The sequence below is a fragment of the Carassius gibelio genome, chromosome A22, assembly GCF_023724105.1.
Source record: "Carassius gibelio isolate Cgi1373 ecotype wild population from Czech Republic chromosome A22, carGib1.2-hapl.c, whole genome shotgun sequence".
Lineage (NCBI taxonomy): Eukaryota > Metazoa > Chordata > Actinopteri > Cypriniformes > Cyprinidae > Carassius > Carassius gibelio.
This window is the reverse complement of record NC_068392.1, coordinates 21002247-21025168: the sequence shown is the minus strand read 5'-3', so window position 1 is coordinate 21025168 and position 22922 is coordinate 21002247. Positions and strand designations below refer to the sequence as shown.

General features: G+C 39.8%; 1 protein-coding gene and 1 pseudogene across 3 annotated transcripts in view; one reads left to right on the top strand and one right to left on the bottom strand.

The window, feature by feature from the left end:
* Positions 1-1685: 1685 nt before the first annotated feature.
* Positions 1686-4275, top strand: LOC127942497 (creatine kinase M-type-like; annotated as a pseudogene).
* Positions 4276-5917: 1642 nt separating this feature from the next.
* Positions 5918-22922, bottom strand: part of LOC127943308 (serine/threonine-protein kinase MARK1) — a 47492-nt gene continuing 30487 nt past the window's right edge. Inside the window, exons 15-19 of one of the 3 annotated variants that reach the window (XM_052539668.1) lie at positions 13703-13867; positions 13189-13434; positions 10740-10763; positions 9190-9234; positions 5918-7868 (exon numbers count right to left, since the gene is read on the bottom strand). In XM_052539668.1, coding sequence (XP_052395628.1) covers positions 7526-7868; positions 9190-9234; positions 10740-10763; positions 13189-13434; positions 13703-13867 — 823 coding nt within the window. In that variant the 3' untranslated portion in view covers positions 5918-7525. The remainder of the gene's footprint in view (positions 7869-9189; positions 9235-10739; positions 10764-13188; positions 13435-13702; positions 13868-22922) is intronic. The other 2 variants (XM_052539669.1, XM_052539671.1) reach the window with 2 other exon arrangements.

Below are 22922 nucleotides of genomic sequence, written 5' to 3'. Positions count from 1 at the left end.
GCAATGTTTTGCAGTTGTGGTGTTCAAGTGAAAAGCAAGTACATTGCGAGACCACACATGCAGCATTTCCCTCTCAAAGCATGCAATCATCAGACTCATTTGCAATGCAAAATCCAATCCCACGAATGTCATCACCTGAACAAACGAAAGATATTTTGTCCCTGCTAATGTACAGGCCTATAAGGTTCAACGTTAAGTTTGACACTAACACAACTGTATAAATAGGTACATTATGACAGACCGGCTATGTGACACCAGCATGGGGCTCGTGCTTTGTGTGCTGAGTGATGGGACAATAGCTGCTCATATGACAATGAGCCCCACTGGCTACTCATAGATATCATCCACAGCTACGTCAGGCTGTTGTTCACTGGAGTGTGTGTGTGTGTGTGTGTGTGTGTGTGTGTGTGCAAGAGTTTTCAGGACAAAACATACACAAGAAAGCTCAAGATGTGGAAAAGAGAAAAAATGTGGGTGAATAAGTATCAGTGTCATATTTTGGATGCATGAAATGCCTTTGCATGTGATGGCGATGAACTGAACATCAGAACCAGTTAGTCCTTTAACTACTTATTTTAGACTGAAAAAAAATAACTATTAACCCAAATGGCGTTAGTTCAGAGGTATGTGAGACTTGTCTCATGTCTGATTTCTGTTTCAGCACCTACTGAGCACCCAAAGGAGTCGAGATACAGGCCTGTGCTGGAGGTATTCCCCTTCACAGATACACCAAACCCATTTACACCCAGCTCGTGGAAAGTCCCGTACTCTTGCCTGTTTGTGGACAAAAAAAAAAAAAGGTGCTGCCAGGCAGTTGCTTAGTTCTCGAATCTCGTTCTTGCACAGATCTCGAATGGAGCGCCTCTCGCTATACAACCTTGACCATTTTTGGCAGGTTTGAAATGTAATTTAGTTCAAAACTGTTTATTACATTTATTTAAAACTAAAACCATAATAATAATCATTTTCAGTACTTGAGATAAAACAAACCAAAATGTGCAATTGATGTTGAAAAGACGTCTGACTTACAAAAAAAACAAAACCTGTCACATATGCAAATCAAACTGACATCAATAACTCGACACGTTATACCAATTTCATTGTAGGATTAACTTTCTATTTTCACCTAATTACCACTGGAAGAAATTAAGATGTTACAGCTTCTGATAAAATCTTGACTAATATCTGATGTCAGATAGATATCAAGGTGCCATCTGGGCTATTTAATCTAGATGCCAAAGCAACATCTCTCATTTTCGTTTAGTTTAACTTTATGTACTACAATAACTAAAACTTAAAATAAAAACTATATATATACCTATATATATATATATATATATATATAATGTAAAAAAAAAAACAAGATTGCAAAATATTGTACTAAAATAACACAACTATTATTGAATAAAGATGTAATAATAGCAGTATCAGAGTTTACTCTCCTGTGACCCAATGAGCAGGTTCAATCTGAAGAGAAGTTCCCCCAAAGATGAGTTCCCAAACCTGGACAGAAACCACACCCTCATGGGGCCGAATCCTCAACCTGCACATGTGCACGCCACAATATCATCAGATTTGAGGATCCAGGTGAGCTATGCTTTTGACAGAAAGATATTTTAGTGAATAAGCCTAGCGATAATATATATATAATGTGTTTGTACGTGTGTGTGTGTATATTTGGCAGTATGAGGTATCAAAGTTTTATTGTCTCTCATCTCACTCGAACCATCTATTCATCGAATGAGTCATAGTCTCCAGTGAACAGTTACACGCTGCAGACTGCAGAGAAACGAAACTATCACTTCTCTGAATGAGTACAGCCACTAGCTTCAAAGAGGGGAACACATCCCAAGACTTCATTTGTGTTGAGTAAGTCATTTTAATGTGGAAAGGAAGCAGGCCTACACATTAGCATATTTTAAAAAGATGATTACTTAAATAATATCCCTTTTAAAGAATATGCTTAAGTGTGAAATTAATTTAATGTTTTTGGACATTTAATTGCATGGTAATGATTTTTTGATGAAAATGTATTCATGCAATAATTTCATTTTAGAGTCCTGTTGACCTTAAACTTTTGACGTTATAATAAAGTGCATGTTTTAAAAGTGTTTATTAAGAATCAGTCATGAAAGTGTTTCTCTTTAAAGACTCTTAAGTGGCCTTTTATGTCATTAGCATCATATACTGTATTAGGGAAGTCGTGGCCTAATGGTTAGAGAATCAGACTTGTTTCTAAAGGTTGTGGATTCGAGTTTTAGGTTCAGCAGGAATTGTTGGTGGGGGGAGTGAATGCACCCTTAATACTACGACTGAGGTGAGAACTTTGAGCAAGAACTGAACCTCCATCTGCTCCCCAGGCACTGAAGCAACATGACTGTGTGTGTGAGTGTGTGTGTGTGTGAGTTAATACAGAACACAACTTCCAAGTACAGTATGGGACACTACACTTGGCCACACTTCACTCACTTTATATTATTGTATACAAGTACGGGTTATTATTATTATTTTAATTATTTTTGCAAGGGACTGCATTTATTCAGGTTTCAAGTTTTACTTTCCTTCTAAACACACACACACACACACACACACACACACATAGTCACAGGAAGCATATCAGATGAGGCTCAAGGTAATATATTTGGTTTCTATATATCTGTGGACATTTGGGTTTCTAAGAAGGTACAGGTTGTTCATAGTCTGATATTTAATTTGTTTATATATATATATATATATATATATATATATATATATATATATATATATATATATATATATATATATATATATATATTCACATTTTAGCTTTAGGGAAAACTCTGGGACATAATTTAATTTACTCTCTTAGTTTCCTCTGTGTAAAATGTGTCATTATTATATAATTATGAGAGGTAGCATGCTATAGATGTGTAAAATGTTTATGTGTGTAGGGTGGTGTTGTCTTTGAGTTGTGAGGTGACTGTAGGCCGCAGCATTGAGGACTACTGCTTCCCCTCACACTGCAGCAGAGGAGAACACAGACAGCTCCTCACTCAGGCCAAAACAGGTACAGCAGGTGATCACGGGTCTAATTAGGTCAGGGTTATTCAAATCTTGCCCTGGAGGGCCAATGCGGTGCAGAGTTTGGCTCCAGCCCTAGTCAAACACACTTGAGCATGCTAATCAATGTTTTTGGGATCATTAGAAAATCACAGAGAGGTGAGTTTGATCAGGGTTGGAGCCAAACTCTGCACCTCATTGGCCCTCCAGGGCAAGATTTGAATAACCCTGAATTAGATGGATATATTGCAGGGTTCCTCAAATCTTATCCTGGAGGCCAATGTGCTGCATAGTTTAGCTCCAACCCTGATTAGTCACCTACCTGTGATTTTCTAATGATACTGAAGATTGATTAGCTTGCTCAGGAGTGTTTGACTAGGATCAGAGCTAAACTCTGCACAAAATCCAAACTTGTGGCCCAGATTTGAGAATCCCTGTACGATACTAACTTGTTTTGTAGTTTAAGAGCAGATGGCAGAGGACCTGCCAGGAAAGCTTTACTCTATAGATGAACTTAGTCATGAGAGTGAAGACTGCATGGTTATGATGGACTCTTCACCATTGTCTTTGATAAAGATTGGTGTGGCTCATGACTGGCATAATGTAAGGGCCCTGTGGTTGGTTAGAGTTCACAATTTATGGTTGTATATGCTTACATCAGAGCAATTTACAGTGTGTTTTACAGTATGTTCACCCTGGCTAGCTGGGTGAACATGGAAGACCATCTGAAACTGGTGTCTTACAGAAATTATGCCTGCTTACAAGAGGCATTTAAAACAATCTGCATCAATGTTCTCAAGGTTTATTTTAATCAACTTCCTCATACAATATCATGTTTATTATAATGTTTTCTGTAGAAGTAAAAAGGTCTTAATATCGAACCCTGAGGTATGCCCTAAATATATATTATGGTCTATTCTGCCCACACCAACAATCTAAAACATGTTTTATTATTATTATTTTAGATGCAGACACTTCATAAGAAACTGAGACATCCATTTATATGGAGGCCTCACTTGGGTTGGGTGGTCAGCTCACCTGTAGAGATTGGCAGATATAGTACATCCAGATAAATTCATGCTACACACATTCATACTATATAAAGATATTTTAATGATTGCGAAATAAGAGATTGGCCTGAAGGCAAGCGTCACAGTGGAAATGCTGCATCTTGCCGAGAACAAACACCTGGGTGACATCCTGGGAACACTACAACTTCAGATGGAAGTAAAGTGAAAGTGAAAGTGAAAGTGACGTGACATTCAGCCAAGTATGGTGACCCATACTCAGAATTTGTGCTCTGCATTTAACCCATCCGAAGTGCACACACACAGAGCAGTGAACACAGACACACACTGTGAGCACACACCCGGAGCAGTGGGCAGCCATTTATGCTGCGGCGCCCGGGGAGCAGTTTGGGGTTCGATGCCTTGCTCAAGGGCACCTAAGTCGTGGTATTGAAGGTGGAGAGAGAACTGTACATGCACTCCCCCACCCACAATTCCTGCCAGCCCGGGACTCGAACTCACAACCTTTCAATTGGGAGTCCGACTCTCTAACCATTAGGCCACGACTTCCCCACTAAAAGTGAAGTGAAGTGAAGTGACATTCAGCCAAGTATGGTGACCCATACTCAGAATTTGTGCTCTGCATTTAACCCATCCGAAATGCACACACACAGAGCAGTGAACACACACACACTGTGAGCACACACTCGGAGCAGTGGGCAGCCATTTATGCTGCGGCGCCCGGGGAGCAGTTGGGGGTTCAGTGCCTTGCTCAAGGGCACCTAAGTCGTGGTATTGAAGGTGGAGAGAGAACTGTACATGCACTCCCCCCACCTACAATTCCGTCCAGCCCGAGACTAGAACCCACAACCCAATCAGTCCAACCCTCTAACCATTAGGCCACGACTTCCCCAAGTAACTGGTATAGCAAAACTCATTAGAGGTTCTGTAGTTTGGAGCCACGGTTTAACCTAAACATTTAATTAGGCTGCATCCAAACATACTTTACTTCAATAAAAGGTAAAAATACGTATTTTCTCAGATTTTGAATACTTTATCCCATGAGGCCACATTTCACATTTCAGTGACAAAGTGACAGATATAGTACATCCAGATAAATTCATACTACACACATTCATACTATATAAAGATATTTTAATGATTGCGAAATAAGTATGTATTTAAAAGAGGTACCTACTAAGAAAGTATGTGATTTTGGACACAGCATTATTTTTCTTCTGCTTTGGAAGTCTATGGCACATGTAAAGGTTGTGAAATTTGGGACATTGGGGATGGTCTCAACATTCCTGGTTGCAATTTTGGGGTCTCTTAAATTTTCTAATGCCAAAAGCTGTCCAAATTGTCATAGCTAATAACTTTGACTGAATTGATCTATCGAGTGGATTCTAACATTCATAAATTCTATAATTTTGCCATTCATTCTACAAATTTAATACAACATTCTACAATGCAACATTAACCAAATTCTGCTCAGATTCTTCACACCAAGCTTGTTAACCTCAAAAAGATGATGGCAAGGACAAATAACATTTTAATTGGTCATAAATTATATTGTAGCTGCCACTGCTATATTTTTAAGATTGATCTCCAATGTTGGACTGTACTTCCTTTAGTTCATCAGTGGAGACTAACTTAATTTACTTGCTACTTTAAACAAACTTAATTGCATTATTTGTATTTAATGTGCAGGCTGTCTAGGCATCTACAAAATCAGCAACCATTGGTTTTAATGAAGTCGGATTGCCCAGCTAGTCATGGATGGGGTCAAACATTTCATCTGGTTCTCAAAAATACTTGATATAATGATTGCATTGAGCTATGTTATAATACTCCAGAAAAAGAACACAACATTTGAGTTCAAAGACTCATTTCAAGTAAGCTTTAATGTGCTCCAGTGGGACTGAACCACAGTGGCCCGAGGGATTTTTCCACAGAAATGTACAGTACTATGTCCAGAGAATAATGGGATGAAATGTGTTGGAGTTTAATTGCATTTTTGGAGATCCTCAGCCTTCAGCTTGCTTCCCATCAAAACGGTTTCATCCATATAGCCATAAAAACAAAACAAAAAAACAAAGGAAATCCTGGAAATGTACCTTCACAAAATAGAACATCACAGTTGACATTCAAACATTCAATGCCTCTCTGAGCTTTAATCACAGCTTTACCCTTTAATATTTGTCACTAATCTTTTTTCTCAAACTACTTAAACTTGAGCTCATCTTGCCTTTAAAAGTGTGCAGTCACAACCCCTTTAATCAGCATTACAGTAATACAACATAGACAGCATTGCACATGTAACCTTCGATACTTCAGTACAAAAGAACTAGTAGAAAGTACCAATACGAGTGGTTGTAGTCCATCATCATCATCATCATCATCATCACTTATAACAAAACCAATAAAAAAAAAAAAAAAAAGGATTCTTTCACTGTTTGTTTACTAATTTTTAGCGGATTTGTACCAAACCATCTGCACTGGGAAAATCACTACCTTCTCTACAAAACAAAACACTTGCTCTTTAATTCTGATCTTAGGATCACATCTAATTCTCACTCTGAATTAAAAGGATGATTCACCCAAAATGAAAGTTCTGCCATTATTGACCTGCTCTCTTGCCATTCCATGCATGCTGTTATTTATTAAAGACTGCACATTTTCAATGATTAACAACTTACATTTTGGATGGTTACAAAAAGCGTAACATATGGCTATTGCATTGTGTGGAATATTATTGTGGTGTTTTCTCATTTTTGGAGATTAATAGTCACGTTCACCACAGAAAAAGTTGCATAATTTTGCAAAATGTTCTACTTCCATGAAAAATAACAACATGCGGGTTTTGTGAGCACATGAGGGTGAGAAAATAATAGAACTTCCATTGTTGGATCAACTGTCCCTTTAAAAACAAACATTGAGAAGTAATAAAAGAACTGTTAAAACTGAGTGGTGCCAAAATCTAAAATAAAATAATAATAAAAAAAGAAAACGGGGAAAGAAAGCAACTAAACAAGTATGACACATTGAACATAATTATTCTGTACAGAGCTCAATAGTGACTATACAACACCTCCACATATGTAGGCTGAAAGTCTTGTATTATACAACTCTATCATTAATTCAATACAACAAAAACATTCTATATCTTAACTGTACATGTGGAAAAAGTTGGTTTAAGTCTGTTACGATAATTCATTTGACAGATCTCTGTCCTGCCGACCCTGAACGGGTTTCGATATTATTGCAAGATTGGTTGTTTTAACCAGGCGTATATGCGAGATGTCATGAAGATCAGGCTAAGGGCGTTTTTTTCTCTTTTCAGCTTTTTGCATTCATATGTTTTCTCCACTACACATTACAGCAGTAGCTTACAGAAGCAGTAACTCAAAAACTTCCTGGCGAGATTCCTTTTTTTTTTTAGTGTTCCCTATAGATTTGCATTTTTTCGAACCCTTTGCTTACAGCTTGAGCTCATTGGCAATTTTGGAAGCGATGTTCTTGAAGGCGATGGATGTCCCGGATATGCGTTTGAAGCGCACGCCGTTGAGCGACAGGCGGGGCAGTTTGCACACCTCCATCTCCCACTGGACGAGACTGTCCTGTCGCGCGTCCCCGTGCACGCAGAAGAGCAAGAAGCGCTCGCGCTGCTCGTAGTCGCAGTTGTTGGCGTCCAGCACCTTGCGGATCTCTCTCATCATGTCTCCCGGCTCCATGGATGAGGTGGTCTTCATGCTCCAGGTGAAGCGCAGCGATCTGGGCTTCGAGTCACGGCCTTCCTCCTTGGGTTCTCCAGATCCGCTCCTGACGACCAACACAGAAGAGTTCAGACTGTCAGATTGATTCTCATCACAGACTAGAACAGATAGAAGAGTTCAAGCCTGTTCACACAGAGGACAATTATAAAGGCGAAGCTTTAATTAATAATCATCATAATGATATGAGAATGGCACCACAGCTAATAACAAATGAGGAACAATGTCACTGGAATCACTTTCTGAGCGATCTGTGCAGCTGATGAATGATAAAAACATTGATGATCAGAATCCACATAACTTTAAGAAACTGTAATGTTTAAAGAAGCATTGGTTTGTATACTAATAAAGTTATGGTTATAGTTGCGAACAGGTCTAACAGGTCCCGTTTTAATAATCATTCTATGAGAGCAGTGTAATCCACACCACAGCTATAACGATATTGACACAGATGAACACATTGTTGAAATCACTTTCAGAATGATTTTTCCAACTAATGAACAACGTAAACAATGTCAGCCAATTAGAATCCATCGGAGTTTGAAGGGGTGTATCAAATACAATAATTATAAATATACAGTTTTAATAATCGTTAAAATACTACGAGAAAAGCGATGTCCAAGCTACAACTATAACAAGGACAGAGGAATGATAGCTATGATTTCCCTTTCAGAACGATTTTTCCAACTAATGAATAATAAAGCTTTTATGGCCAGTCAGATTCCATCCAAGTTTAAAGCGTTTCAGCTTTTAAAGCGGCAGACGACAAAACTTCAGCGCACACTTATAATAAACAGAATGTTATTGTCCGTTGGTGCGGATGCTAATATATTGTTATACTTATCTGTATATTTATTGTTTTTGGTGTGAATGGGCCTTTTTTCTGGAGCACATTTACAAAACCAATAAGGTGCATGAAAAAATAAAATAAAGCTAATAATAAATAAAGTGGCCAATAAAGCTAAACCAAAACCATAAATTACACACATTACATTTTGTATACATAGTGGAATTGGTTGCTGTTGGACATCTGCTGCCTGATTTTGAATGTCCATTTTTGCTTATTTGAGGTATTAAGATTTTCAGTATCAGTGCCATTCTACTATAAATGGACTGATAAATGAGCAAAGTAGTTTAGAATGGTAAAGTCTGTCTCAGAAAGATAGAAGACAGCTCTCAATGATTAGAAAACATGCAAAATACACCAAACAATCAGAAAACTCACACACACGCATAGTCAAATACTGTACATTGGCCATCTGAGCAATTTCAATCAACACAGACTCTAATCGACTGACTGGAGGAGGCAACAACAAATACCCCACAAGCAACAGTTTCACATAAGACAAGAGGATCTATAAAAACCTCACCTCAAACTGTACGCCCGACCGCGGGCCTCTCCTTCACTGGGTACCCTTGGGAAATATCAGAGGTCACATTGAGAAAACAGTGGACGACTAAACTCTAAAACCATAGATTAGTGCAACAGACAACAGTGCCTAGGCAACTGTAAACTGCCCATAGCTGAGGGACGTTTACACCAAGAACAATAACTAGATTAGGATCCACTCCAACAGATGATAAGATTCGGTTTAGGCTTGCTACAGTTGTGTTTTCTGCCTCTTTAAATGCTTGAGAGCTTTAGGTCCAGTGGATTTTGATTGGATGTTTAAACAAATGCACCATTTTTTCCCCAAACCAGTTTAGCGTAAACCCCGCCCACAGCTGATCTCATTGGTCAACCTAATTATGCAAGATTGATCTGATCGACACTAAATAACATTCCCAGTGAACTCTTCAGAATCAAAGCGGCAGGGTTTGTGCTGAACTGGCTCACAAAAAATGAAATAAAAAATTGCTGTAAATATGATTCCATTGACTCGTTATCATTATAGTTGTGTTGTAGACATCACTTACAACAATTATGAAAACTTTCTGGTTTAGGTTAAGGTTAGTGGTTAATATAATTTTCTGCATTTCAGTGATAACCAATGAAAACTTAAGGCTGAACCGCTTTGATATCGCATGAATAAAAAAATAAAACTTCTGAAAGAGATTCCATCAATATCGTTGGTCTGGACATTGCTATTCTCTTACAATGATTATTAAAACTTATAGTTATGGTTAATGTTGTGGTTAGTATATGTTTCACTGTTATGTAGGCAATCAACGCTGTGATTAACATGACCAATGAAATCTTTAGAATCAGCTGAAGGCGGGGTTTGAGAAAAAACTGGCTTGCGTAAAAAATAATAATAAAAAACCCTTGAAAGTGTTTCCAACAGCAATGCTCGTCTGTAGTTATTATGTAACTGGTGTAGATGTCACTATTCTCTTAGAATTAGACTATTATTAAAACTATGTTTACAGTTATCATCTTTGGTGTGAACAGAACATTACATACTGCTGTTGAAGTTTTCATCATGTTGCTGCTTTTTTTATAAAAGCAATAAACTATTAGCAGTGTGTTACAGTGATTTTACCACTGCTTCATGTGTGTCCATGAACTTCTCTTAACTCTGATAAAACCACTGTAAGGAATGGCCTCTTGTTTCTTTACTTCATCATTCTTACTGCATTACAGAAGTCCAAAACCTGCCTTATTGTGAGATTGTGGAAACTGAGAAAGTTTCGTCTGAGCAGGGGAACGGGTACAGGACCACTACAGACCATCAGCATTCAACAGACTACAGCTAAACGCCAGCACTCTCCACACACAGGTATAGTCTGAGGACGGGGAAGTGTCATCATCATCAGGAGGAAGTCAGTCTGCAGGCCGTGCAAACACTGACAGAGGTGACGGATGCACAGGTCATTAGTAACACACACACGGGTCGACAGGAGTCTAGTTCTGAGGAGAAGGGTGTGTGAGGACACATTTCCACACGCAAGTCTGAAATGTCAAACTATTGTTCCCTACCTCGCCCTTCTGAAAGACAGAGTTCTACAACACAAACAGACAAACAAACAAACACAGCATGTTCAAAACCAAAGCGCGGACCCCAGAATCTGAAGAACAAATGAACTAAAGTGAAAAATGAGCAAACAAATATTATAGACCCATTATCTATAATAACACTATACAATAAAAACCTAGGACTAGTTCACCCAGAAATATGAATTCACTCTCGGGCGATTCAAGGTTTGGATTTGTTGCTTCATCAGATTTGGAGAAATGTAGCATTGCATCAGTGTCTCAGCAATCAGTGCTCTGCAGCGAATGGGTGCCATCAGAATGAGAGTCCAAACAGCTGATAAAAACATCACAATAATCCACAGCACTCCAGTCCAACGGTTAATGTCTTCTGAAGACAAAAGCTGCGTGTTTGAAACAAATTCATCAAGATGTATTAACTTTTAGACTGTCGTTTTAGCCAAAATATGAGTCCATAATCCATATTAATGCTTCCTCCAGTGAAAAAGTTAATTTCCTGTTGTCTCTCACATCAAAGCCACACCCACATTTTTGTTTAAAGCGGTTTTGGCTTGTAGACGATACTTGATCTGTGCAGATTTCTCTCCTGATTCTTACCAGATTACTTTTTCATGTGCGGTACTTTAAAAATACCGGTATCTATTGTATTTCAAACGGTACGGTATTCGGTATTTCATGCGCTTCTGTTCAGAAGTTCTCCTGTAGATGGCAGTGCTTCCCAAAATGTTGCGAAACCGGTAAACCTGAAGAACAACGCCATGGATCAAATAGATTAAACTATTAACGCGCCCAAAACTAACCAATACAGAGAACTGCAGAAGTGAAATATATTACCTTGCATTCAAAACAGATGATAAAGGTGAACGAACTGACCACAGGATTCAACACAAATAAAATCTAGCTAAGCATTTGTCACATGCTCATCCTGATCTTTTCAGAGAATTAAGAGATCGACAGGTTAGTGCATCATTCATAAATTCAGACTTAATTTTAACTTTTATTCACAACTGATCAACGCATGAACATAAGATGAGACACAATAAATACGAAATCTCAAACGTGCAATAGAACCAGTGACATTTTGCTCACATATTTTCACTTGCATTTCAAACAGTCAAATATTAATTTAATTTGAATGAAACGGGTTGAATCGACTGAAGTTTTGCTATATTAATTTTAGTATCCATAATATGAAGGGGATGTTTCTGCCACATTGTGTACCGCTAACACGAAGCAGCCGAGAGAGAGATTGAGATTTATATTTAAAGCTTTTTCTTTGTCTATCTGAGTCTGAAATCATATTAGATTATGGACTCGTATTTTGGCACAAACAACAGTTTAAAAGTTTAAATATCTTGATGAATTTGTTTATTAAAAACACAAAGATTTTCATCTCATGTGTTTGTAATAAATGGTGTAGATTACTTGTGATGTTTTAATCAACTCTCATTCTGACGGCACCCATTCAAGTCAAGTCACCTTTATTTGTATAGCGCTTTACACAATACTGATTGTCTCAAAGCAGCTTTACAGATTTACACAGGAAAATAGTTTATCAATCATGAAAGAAGCACTGAACGCAAGTGTGTGTGTGTCACACACACTGCAGTGTAGGGCGTTAGCTGCTAACTAAATGCTAATGGTTTGTAAAGAGTGTAAAGCAGTGGTATCTCAATCAGAGGCCCACAGTAGATATCCAAGGGTGCCTCAAGGTGAAGTCATTTAAAGTATTAAACACTTCTAAATTTGAATTCTAAAAAGCACTATAAGAACAACGAACTGATACACAAAGTTTGGGATCAGTTAGATTTTTTAAGTTTTGTATAATGTTTTTTTTAAATAAGTCTCTTCTGCTCATCAAGGTCAAATACAGTAAAAACAGTAATATTGTGAAATGTTACAACCATTTAAAATATCTGTTGTCTATGTGAATCTTCAGTGTCACATGATCTTGAGAAACCTTTCTAATATACTGATTATTATCAAAACATTTTGCAGCAAAGATAAATTACATTGATTTAAAGTGACAGTACCGATTTTACAAAATATTTCAACGTTTATAAATGATATGAATGAATGAAATGAACCAACACATTTCTGAAGACTGGAATAATGGCTTCTTAGAATGTCAAATATATTTAAAATAGTAACAGCTCTTTTAAATTGATGTATATTTCACAATATTACCATTTTGTAGCAATTTTAATCAAACAAATGAAGTCTTGGTGAACAGAGACAATTTCCTTCAAAAAACGGCAGAAAAAAATCGTAATTATTCAAAACTTTTGAATAGTCATGCAATTCATCTTGATTGAGTTTTTTACAGAAGTGCGGGCCGTCATGTTGAATCCTGACCTGACTTCCACACAAAGCTCGGGAGACTGTAAAGGAAGTGCACACACAGGCTCATCTGGAGACGGATCTAAACACTGACCTCCGCACAAGTTTGGAGGTGAGCTTGCTGATGAATCCGGACGAGGTTCCCCTGCGCGCCTGGGCGAGAGCGCCCGTGTCGTGGGACAGCGAAGGCGACGCCGGAGGGCCGTTGTATGTGGCGCTGCGGCGGTCTCTGAGCTGCGCCCCGTGGAAGGTGCTGCGGCTGGAGGTGCCCCGAGGAAAGCGAGTCCGATCCGGAGTCATGCTGCTGATGCTGTGAGCTGACGGAGACGTGGACGGAGCCCTGCAGACAGACCACGCATCCACATGACCCTCATGACCTCTCTCATGGAACCAGACTCAGAAACAAAACTGTTAACGCTTTTAAAATTTAACTATAAAACCAGCTGAATCTCTATACAAAAACATAATGATTAATATGATTAATAGCAAAAATTCATAAAAAAACTGGAAATATATAAAACTAAAATGTAAGAATATGGAAAAACAGACACTATAAGAGTCTCTCAGTGATATGTCTGAACTACTAAAGGGCCTGTGGGCCGGCTCACCCCTTGAATTCAGCATTGTCCTCGATGGGCGGCAGCGGGGACTTGCTGGGGTGTCCTGAGGCGGACATGGACTTCACATGACGTGGCCGAGTGGATGCCAGCGCAGAGGCTGCTCCTGGAGACATGGAGGAAGATGCACTCGCAGACGTGGACATCTCCGTCAAACTGAGACAGAAATGAGGAAGACACAGAGGAAACATAAGCAAACATCAGACTTGAACACATATGTCAAACAATTATTTATGTGCCTTTCAAATCAAGAACAATGCACACACAAATTGCAAGAAATGATGCATATTTTATTGTATAGTAACACCCCAGAGCAGGCATTTTCTGCACTGATTTTGGGGGGAAATCTGCAGAATTATTTCAAACATGGTGAAATATGTAAAAGCTGAGAGTACATAATCACAAGGTACAAGTGTTCTTTTACTATACTTTTACTTTGTTTTCATCTGAATTTTAATTCATGTTTTAGTAATTGTATTGTGTTTTCCCATTTCCTTTATTAAAGGTGCTGTAGGGAACTTTTGTAAAAATATATATTTTTTACATATTTGTTAAACCTGTCATTATGTCCTGACAGTAGAATATGAGACAGATAATCAGTGTAAAAAATCAAGCTCCTCTGGCTCCTCCCAGTGTCCTATTGCCATTTGCAGAAATACATCACTCCCGGTAAGAAACAACCAATCAGAGCTGCGGTCCGTAACTTTGTTTGTGTTCAAAATGTAGAAAAATTTATATAATAAGCGAGTACACCATGAATCCATTTTCCAAACCGTGTTTTTAGCCTGTCCCGAATCACTAGGGTGCACCTATAATAAGTGTTTATACTCTGACTATTTTAGATTGCTTCGGGAGTACCGCGGCGGAGTAACCCAGTACCTTTGTGATTCTTCATAGACATAAACAGAGAGAAGTAGTTCCGGCTACGATGTTCTTCCACAAGACGCAAGCAGTTCTGTTTATTAACCAATAGAGCGTCAAAAGTTCCCTACTGCAGCTTTAATATATCTACATAGTCTATTAGTTTTAGTTATTTTAGTACATCTAGTTAAAGTAAAACAAAATAAGAAATTAATGTTTATTTTTTTGAAGTTAATTTTATTTCAAGTAACAAAAAAGTATTTTTACAGTTTTGGTTTTAGCTAATTATAATTACTAGTTAATAATTATAATTTCTAATTAAGCACTAAGCAGTATCTCACAAAGATGAAAACATGAATTATTTTTTCATGCATATTTTTATGAACAAATCATCAGTAACTTTCATGCTTATGTGTGTATTTATTTTTCAATTACATAAAAAATCTAGGATCCACATTTATGCCAAATAACAATCTATAATTTGGATGGCCTTATAAATGTATTAAGATTACATTTTATTCATAGACATTTTATCTTAAATATATTTAAAATATACACACACAATGTGAACCCATTGTTTTTACATACAACAATTCTATAAGCAAAACTGACTGTCATGTTGTTGTTAAAAGCTGGTATTCGATACATAATATCAGAACAAATAATAATTTAGATGTAATGAAAAAAAAAATTATAATAATTGAATATATATATATATATATATTGTCACGGGAGGAGCACAAGACAGACACAGTGGGCGTGGCGTCAGGCCTCGGAGAGGCTTTTATTAACAGAAATCATAAAACAAAGGGGATAAAAGTGGCCAAAGGGGGGGAAGTGTCCAAAATAACAGGGAATCTGGTGTCCTCGTCGTGCTGCGGGGTATGTGTAGGTCGGGCAGTGTTCATCGAGGAAGGGTCCAGGTAAGGGGCGGAGTCCGGCGGCCGCACGCGCTCCCCTCCTTGGTCCGGGGCGCGAGGGGCGGCGGCTTCATCTAGCGGCCACATCTCTCTCGTCGGCCGCGGCGCTGGTAGGGGATGGACGGCCCGGCATCCTGGTCCGTCGGCCGTGTATACGGGTGCGGTTCCCATCCGGATCGCGGGTCCGGCAGCTCACGTCTTGGTGGCGCGGGAGTCCCTCAACGCACCCTTCCTGGACCCACGAGGACACCAGTGTGCATGCACGGGGAAGAGACCGGTCTCCTGAGGAGAGGCGCGTTGGGCTTTTAAACAGCGGCGGTAATGAGGCTCCACTTCCTTCAGGTGTGCCCCATCACACGCCGCCAGCCCTGACTCGTCCAGCGCCCCTCCTCTCACACACCCACTCCAGTCGGGAGCCTGGTGAAGGGCGGCGATTTAGGACGGGGTGCCGGTGATAATCAGGGAGGAGGCAGCTGACTCGTCACATTCCCCCTCCCAAGCGACATCCCCGTCATCAGGGCGCCGCCCACACGGGAGTGCTACCATCCTCAACCAGGCTCCAAACGGTCGGAGTGGGCGGGGCTTCCTCTCCGGGCGGTCCTCCCTCTCGCAGCGCACCAGAACAGGGACAGAGAAACCGGGTTTTAGTGACAGCCTCAACCAACCACAGGGTAAAATGACAATGGAAAAGTCACTTACCCCTTGTGTGGCTGGGAGGCTGTCCCCAGTTTTCCTCCGTCCCAGTCTGGGTTCTCACGAACGTTTGCAAGCGAGAGGGAGTGACGTCACCAGACGTTTCCCAACTGCGCTGTCTAGGCTCCGCCTGCCCGCATTCTCCACCAGTGTCACGGGAGGAGCACAAGACAGACACAGTGGGCGTGGCGTCAGGCCTCGGAGAGGCTTTTATTAACAGAAATCATAAAACAAAGGGGATAAAAGTGGCCAAAGGGGGGGGAAGTGTCCAAAATAACAGGGAATCTGGTGTCCTCGTCGTGCTGCGGGGTATGTGTAGGTCGGGCAGTGTTCATCGAGGAAGGGTCCAGGTAAGGGGCGGAGTCCGGCGGCCGCACGCGCTCCCCTCCTTGGTCCGGGGCGCGAGGGGCGGCGGCTTCATCTAGCGGCCACATCTCTCTCGTCGGCCGCGGCGCTGGTAGGGGATGGACGGCCCGGCATCCTGGTCCGTCGGCCGTGTATACGGGTGCGGTTCCCATCCGGATCGCGGGTCCGGCAGCTCACGTCTTGGTGGCGCGGGAGTCCCTCAACGCACCCTTCCTGGACCCACGAGGACACCAGTGTGCATGCACGGGGAAGAGACCGGTCTCCTGAGGAGAGGCGCGTTGGGCTTTTAAACAGCGGCGGTAATGAGGCTCCACTTCCTTCAGGTGTGCCCCATCACACGCCGCCAGCCCTGACTCGTCCAGCGCCCCTCCTCTCACACACCCACTCCAGTCGGGAGCCTGGTGAAGGGCGGCGATTTAGGACGGGGTGCCGGTGATAATCAGGGAGGAGGCAGCTGACTCGTCACATTATATATATATATATATATATATATATATATATATATATATATATATATATGGATGATGGACCATCACCTTCAACTCAACCTTGCCAAGACAGAGCTGCTTGTGATTCCAGCAAACCCATTGTTCCATCACAATTTCACCATCAAGTTAGGCACATCAACCATAACTCCTTCAAAAACAGCTAGAAGCCTTGGAGTTATGATTGATGATCTCAGACCACATTGATAAAACTGTCCAGTCTTGCAGATTTACTTTATTCAACATCAAGAAGATCAAGCTCTTTCTTTGGGAACATGCTGCACAACTCCTTGTTAAAGCTCTTGTTCTGTCCAGGCTGGACTATTGCAATGCCCTCTTGGCAGGTCTTCCAGCCAGTTCTATCAAACCTTTACAATTAATTCAGAACGCGGCAGCAAGATTAATTTTTAATGAGCCGGAAAGAATACACGTCACATCTCTGTTTATCAATTTGCACTGGCTTCCAATAGCTGCTCGCATAAAATTCAAGGCATTGATGTTTGCCTACAAAACTACCACTGGCTCTGCACCCATTTACCTAAATGTGTTACTTCAGACTTATGTGCCTCTAGAAGCTTGCGTTCTGCAAGTGAACGTCGCTTGATTGTGCCATCCCAAAGAAGCACAAAGTCACTTTTACGGACTTTTAAATTAAATGTTCCCTTCTGGTGGAATGAACTCCCCAACTCAATCCGAGCAGCTGAGTCCTTAGCAGTCTTCAAGAATCGGCTTAAAACATATCTCTTCCATCTTTATTTGACCCTCTAACTTTAACACTCACTATTCTAATTCTATTCTTTAAAAAATCTAACTACCTTTCTAATCTTTTTGTATTCTATTTTCTTTTCATTTATTATGCAATATGCAATTTTTTTGCTACGTGTACTGTGTTAACCTAACTGAGACTTGTTATAGCACTTATATATATCATTGCTCTTTTTGTTGTTTTTGATTGCTTCCACTGTCTTCATCTGTAAGTCGCTTTGGATAAAAGCGTCTGCTAAATGAATAAATGTAAATGTAAATATATATACATATATATATATATATATATATATATATATATATATATATATATACAGTATTGTTCAAAATAATAGCAGTACAATGTGACTAACCAGAATAATCAAGGTTTTTAGTATATTTTTTATTGCTACGTGGCAAACAAGTTACCAGTAGGTTCAGTAGATTGTCAGAAAACAAGCAAGACCCAGCATTCATGATATGCAGGCTCTTAAGGCTGTGCAATTGGGCAATTAGTTGAAAGGGGTGTGTTCAAAAAAATAGCAGTGTCTACCTTTGACTGTACAAACTCAAAACTATTTTGTACAAACATTTTTTTTTTTCTGGGATTTAGCAATCCTGTGAATCACTAAACTAATATTTAGTTGTATGATCACAGTTTTTTAAAACTGCTTGACATCTGTGTGGCATGGAGTCAACCAACTTGTGGCACCTCTCAGCTGTTATTCCACTCCATGATTCTTTAACAACATTCCACAATTCATTCACATTTCTTGGTTTTGCTTCAGAAACAGCATTTTTGATATCACCCCACAAGTTCTCAATTGGATTAAGGTCTGGAGATTGGGCTGGCCACTCCATAACATTAATTTTGTTGGTTTGGAACCAAGACTTTGCCCGTTTACTAGTGTGTTTTGGGTCATTGTCTTGTTGAAACAACCATTTCAAGGGCATGTCCTCTTCAGCATAGGGCAACATGACCTCTTCAAGTATTTTAACATATGCAAACTGATCCATGATCCCTGGTATGCGATAAATAGGCCCAACACCATAGTAGGAGAAACATGCCCATATCATGATGCTTGCACCTCCATGCTTCACTGTCTTCACTGTGTACTGTGGCTTGAATTCAGAGTTTGGGGGTCGTCTCACAAACTGCCTGTGGCCCTTGGACCCAAAAAGAACAATTTTACTCTCATCAGTCCACAAAATGTTCCTCCATTTCTCTTTAGGCCAGTTGATGTGTTCTTTGGCAAATTGTAACCTCTTCTGCACATGCCTTTTTTTTAACAGAGGGACTTTGCGGGGGATTCTTGAAAATAGATTAGCTTCACACAGACGTCTTCTAACTGTCACAGTACTTACAGGTAACTCCAGACTGTCTTTGATCATCCTGGAGGTGATCATTGGCTGAGCCTTTGCCATTCTGGTTATTCTTCTATCCATTTTGATGGTTGTCTTCCGTTTTCTTCCACGTCTCTCTGGTTTTGCTCTCCATTTTAAGGCATTGGAGATCATTTTAGCTGAACAGCCTATCATTTTTTGCACCTCTTTATAGGTTTTCCCCTCTCTAATCAACTTTTTAATCAAAGTACGCTGTTCTTCTGAACAATGTCTTGGACGACCCATTTTCCTCAGCTTTCAAATGCATGTTCAACAAGTGTTGGCTTCATCCTTAAATAGGGGCCACCTGATTCACACCTGTTTCTTCACAAAATTGATGACCTCAGTGATTGAATGCCACACTGCTATTTTTTTGAACACACCCCTTTCAACTAATTCAACTAATTGCCCAATTGCACAGCCTTAAGAGCGTGCATATCATGAATGCTGGGTCTCATTTGTTTTCTGAGAATCTACTGAACCTACTGGTAACTTGTTTGCCACGTAGCAATAAAAAAATATACGAAAAACCTTGATTATTCTGGTTAGTCACATTGTACTGCTATTATTTTGAACAATACTGTATATATATATATATATATATATATATATATATATATATATATATATATATATATATATATATATATATATATATATATATATATATATATATATATATATATATAGAGGCAAGGCAAGTTTATTTATATTGCACACTTCGTACACAATGATAATTCAAAGTGCTTTACATAAAAGAAAGTAAAATCATGAAGAAAAATAATACAAATAAAAAGCAATTTTAAAACTTTGGAAATGATTTAAAAATTGACTTATTTAAAATGAATTTAAAACCATTAGAAATAGAAAATTATTTTACATAAAAAACTGTTAATACGTAAAATTCAGTGCAATCAGTTCGGACATCGCACAGTGCTCATTCAATAAATGCACAGCTAAACAGATGAGTTTTGAGTCTAGATTTAAATGTGACTAGTGTTTTAGCACATCTGATCTCTTCTGGAAGCTGATTCCAATTGCGGGCGGCATAGAAACTAAAGGATGACTCCCCTTGTTTTGTGTGAACCCTTGGTATTTCTAACTGACTCGATCCTAATGATCTGAGTGCTCTGTTAGGTTTATATTCAGTGAACATATCTGCAATGTATTTCGGTCCTAGGTCATTGAGTGATTTATAAACAAGTAAAAGTACTTTAAAATAAATTGGAGATAAGGCTAGGTAAATCTGGGTATCATCAGCATAGCTGTGATAGGCAATTTGGTTCTTTCTCATTATTTGACTTAGTGGAAGCATATACAGGCTAAACAAGAGCGGTGCTAGAATTGAGCCTTGTGGTACTCCACATGGACATCCACTTAGACTTATGCTCTCCTAGACTCACATAATAGCCTCTTGTTTAAAGTATGATCTGAACCATTTGAGTACCATCCCAGAAAGCCTGACCCAGTATTCCAGTCTCTGTAGTAGTATGTTATTATCGACAGTGTCAAACGCAGCACTGAGATCTAGCAAAACCAGCACAGATATTTTGCCAGTCACAATTTAAGTGAATATCATTTATTATCTTAATGAGTGCTGTCTCTGTGCTCTGATGTGGTCGGAAACCCGATTAAAAATTATCCAGGTATCCATCTGAGTTTAACTTTTCTATAATTTTGCCTATAAAAGGAGGATTAGATATTGGTCTATAATTGTTCAAAATGGTGTTATCAAGATTGCTCTTTTTCAGGAGGGGCTCAACAACTGCAGTTGCAGTTGTTAAATATATATACACATACACACACACACACATATATATATATATATATATATATATATATATATATATATATATATATATATATATATACACACACACACATATACACACACACACACACACATATATATGTTTGCAAAGGGAGATCACCAGTTCAATGACATCCCCCCAAAGTGGACTGAGATCGACAACATAGTAAGGAAGGCAAGGGCAGCCTCTGCACCAGGACCAAATGGAGTTCCTTACCGGTTGTATAAGAATACCCCAGGTGTCTTGAGGTTTCTGTGGAGGCTAAGAAAGGTGACATGGGAGAAACAAAAAATCCCAAAAGCATGGCGAAGAGCAGGGGGAGTAGTAATGTAATTCCCAAGGAGAAGGTTGCCTAAAACATCAACCAATTTTGACAAATCAATCTCCTGTATGTTGAAGGCAAGATCTTCTTTAGCATTGTTGCTCAAAGAATGAATACTTACTTTAAACAGAACAACTTGATTTACACATCGATAGAGAAAGCTGGGGGACCAGGTTTCTCAGGATGCCTTGAACACACAAGAATGATTTGGCATCAAATACAATCTGCAAAAAGGAAATGAAGAGACCTGCATGTTTTATTCCTCGATCTGGTCAATGCTTTTGGATCCGTCCCCCATTCAGTAATATGGGCAGCCTTCAATTTCTTTCATGTGCCTGAATCCATCACAAATCTGGTCAGAAACTACTTCAAAGATTTGCAATTCTGCATAACAACCTCAGAGCATTGAAAGTGGGTATCATGGCAGGGTGCACCATATCCCCTCTGGCATGGAAGTGATCATCAGGGCATCTAGATGGGTAGTTGGAGGGGAGCGTCTCGGGAGGATGGACATCGGCTACCACCGATTCGCGCCTATATGGATGATATTGCCACGTTGACCTCAACCATCGCCTGTACCAAACGTCTGTTAGCGAAGCTTCACTCCAACATTACATGGGCAAGGATGAAGTTGAAACAGTAAATACAGCATATCCATCAAAGGAAAGCTTACCGACCAGAGGTTAAACATCAATGAAACAGCCATTCCCTTGGTATCAGAGCAGCCTGTCAAGAGCTTAGGACGGTGGTACAAGGCAAATCTCAAAGACACAGAGCAGTGTGACCGATAGAGGGAAGAAACCATCAAAGGCCTTGTCAGTATTGATAAGATTTCACTTCCGGGAAAGTTGAAACTGCAGTTTGAGTTGCTCCCCTGCCTAATGTGGCCTCTAACAGTGTACGAGTTTCCTATTTCCAAAGTTGAGAAGCTGAGAGGACAGTCAGTGCATACATCAAGAAGTGGCTTGGACTTCCGTGCTGCCTCAGTAACATTGGGTAGTATGGAAACGGTGCACTGGAACTACCTATCTCTAGCCTCACCGAAGAATACAAGTGCACCAAAGTGAGACTGAGCATGACCCTGGCAGTCTCAAGATGCAACTAAGGCTGTAAAGCAAGCACAATTCACTCTAAGACATGGAGACATAGTTGGACAGGTGCAACAAGGAAGAGGCGGGCTTGGACTTAGGACTAGTCGACATAATGGCACAAGGCAACTTCTGCAGAGAGGAGAAAGTTGATAGTTGCTGAGGTCCGACATCAACAGGAAGCAGAGAGATACGCAAAGCCAGTGGCACAAGCCAAGCAGGGCCAGTGGACTACATGGGAAAACCTGGAGCATCATAAGCTCACTTGGAGAGATATGTGGGAGATGGAAGGAAACCAAAAAAGCTTCCTCATCAGGGCTACCTATGATATTCTTCCTACACCTAAGAATCTTAACCAGTGGTTTGGAGATGATCCAGCATGCCCGCTCTGCCAAACCCCAGCAACTCTTGAGCACATCCTTACCGGCTGCAAAACTAGTCTATCCCAAGGCCATTACACCTGGAGACATAACCAAGTCCTACGCCAATTGGCAGTCATTCTGGAAAGAAGGTGATCCTTCATCAATGCTCTCCCTCA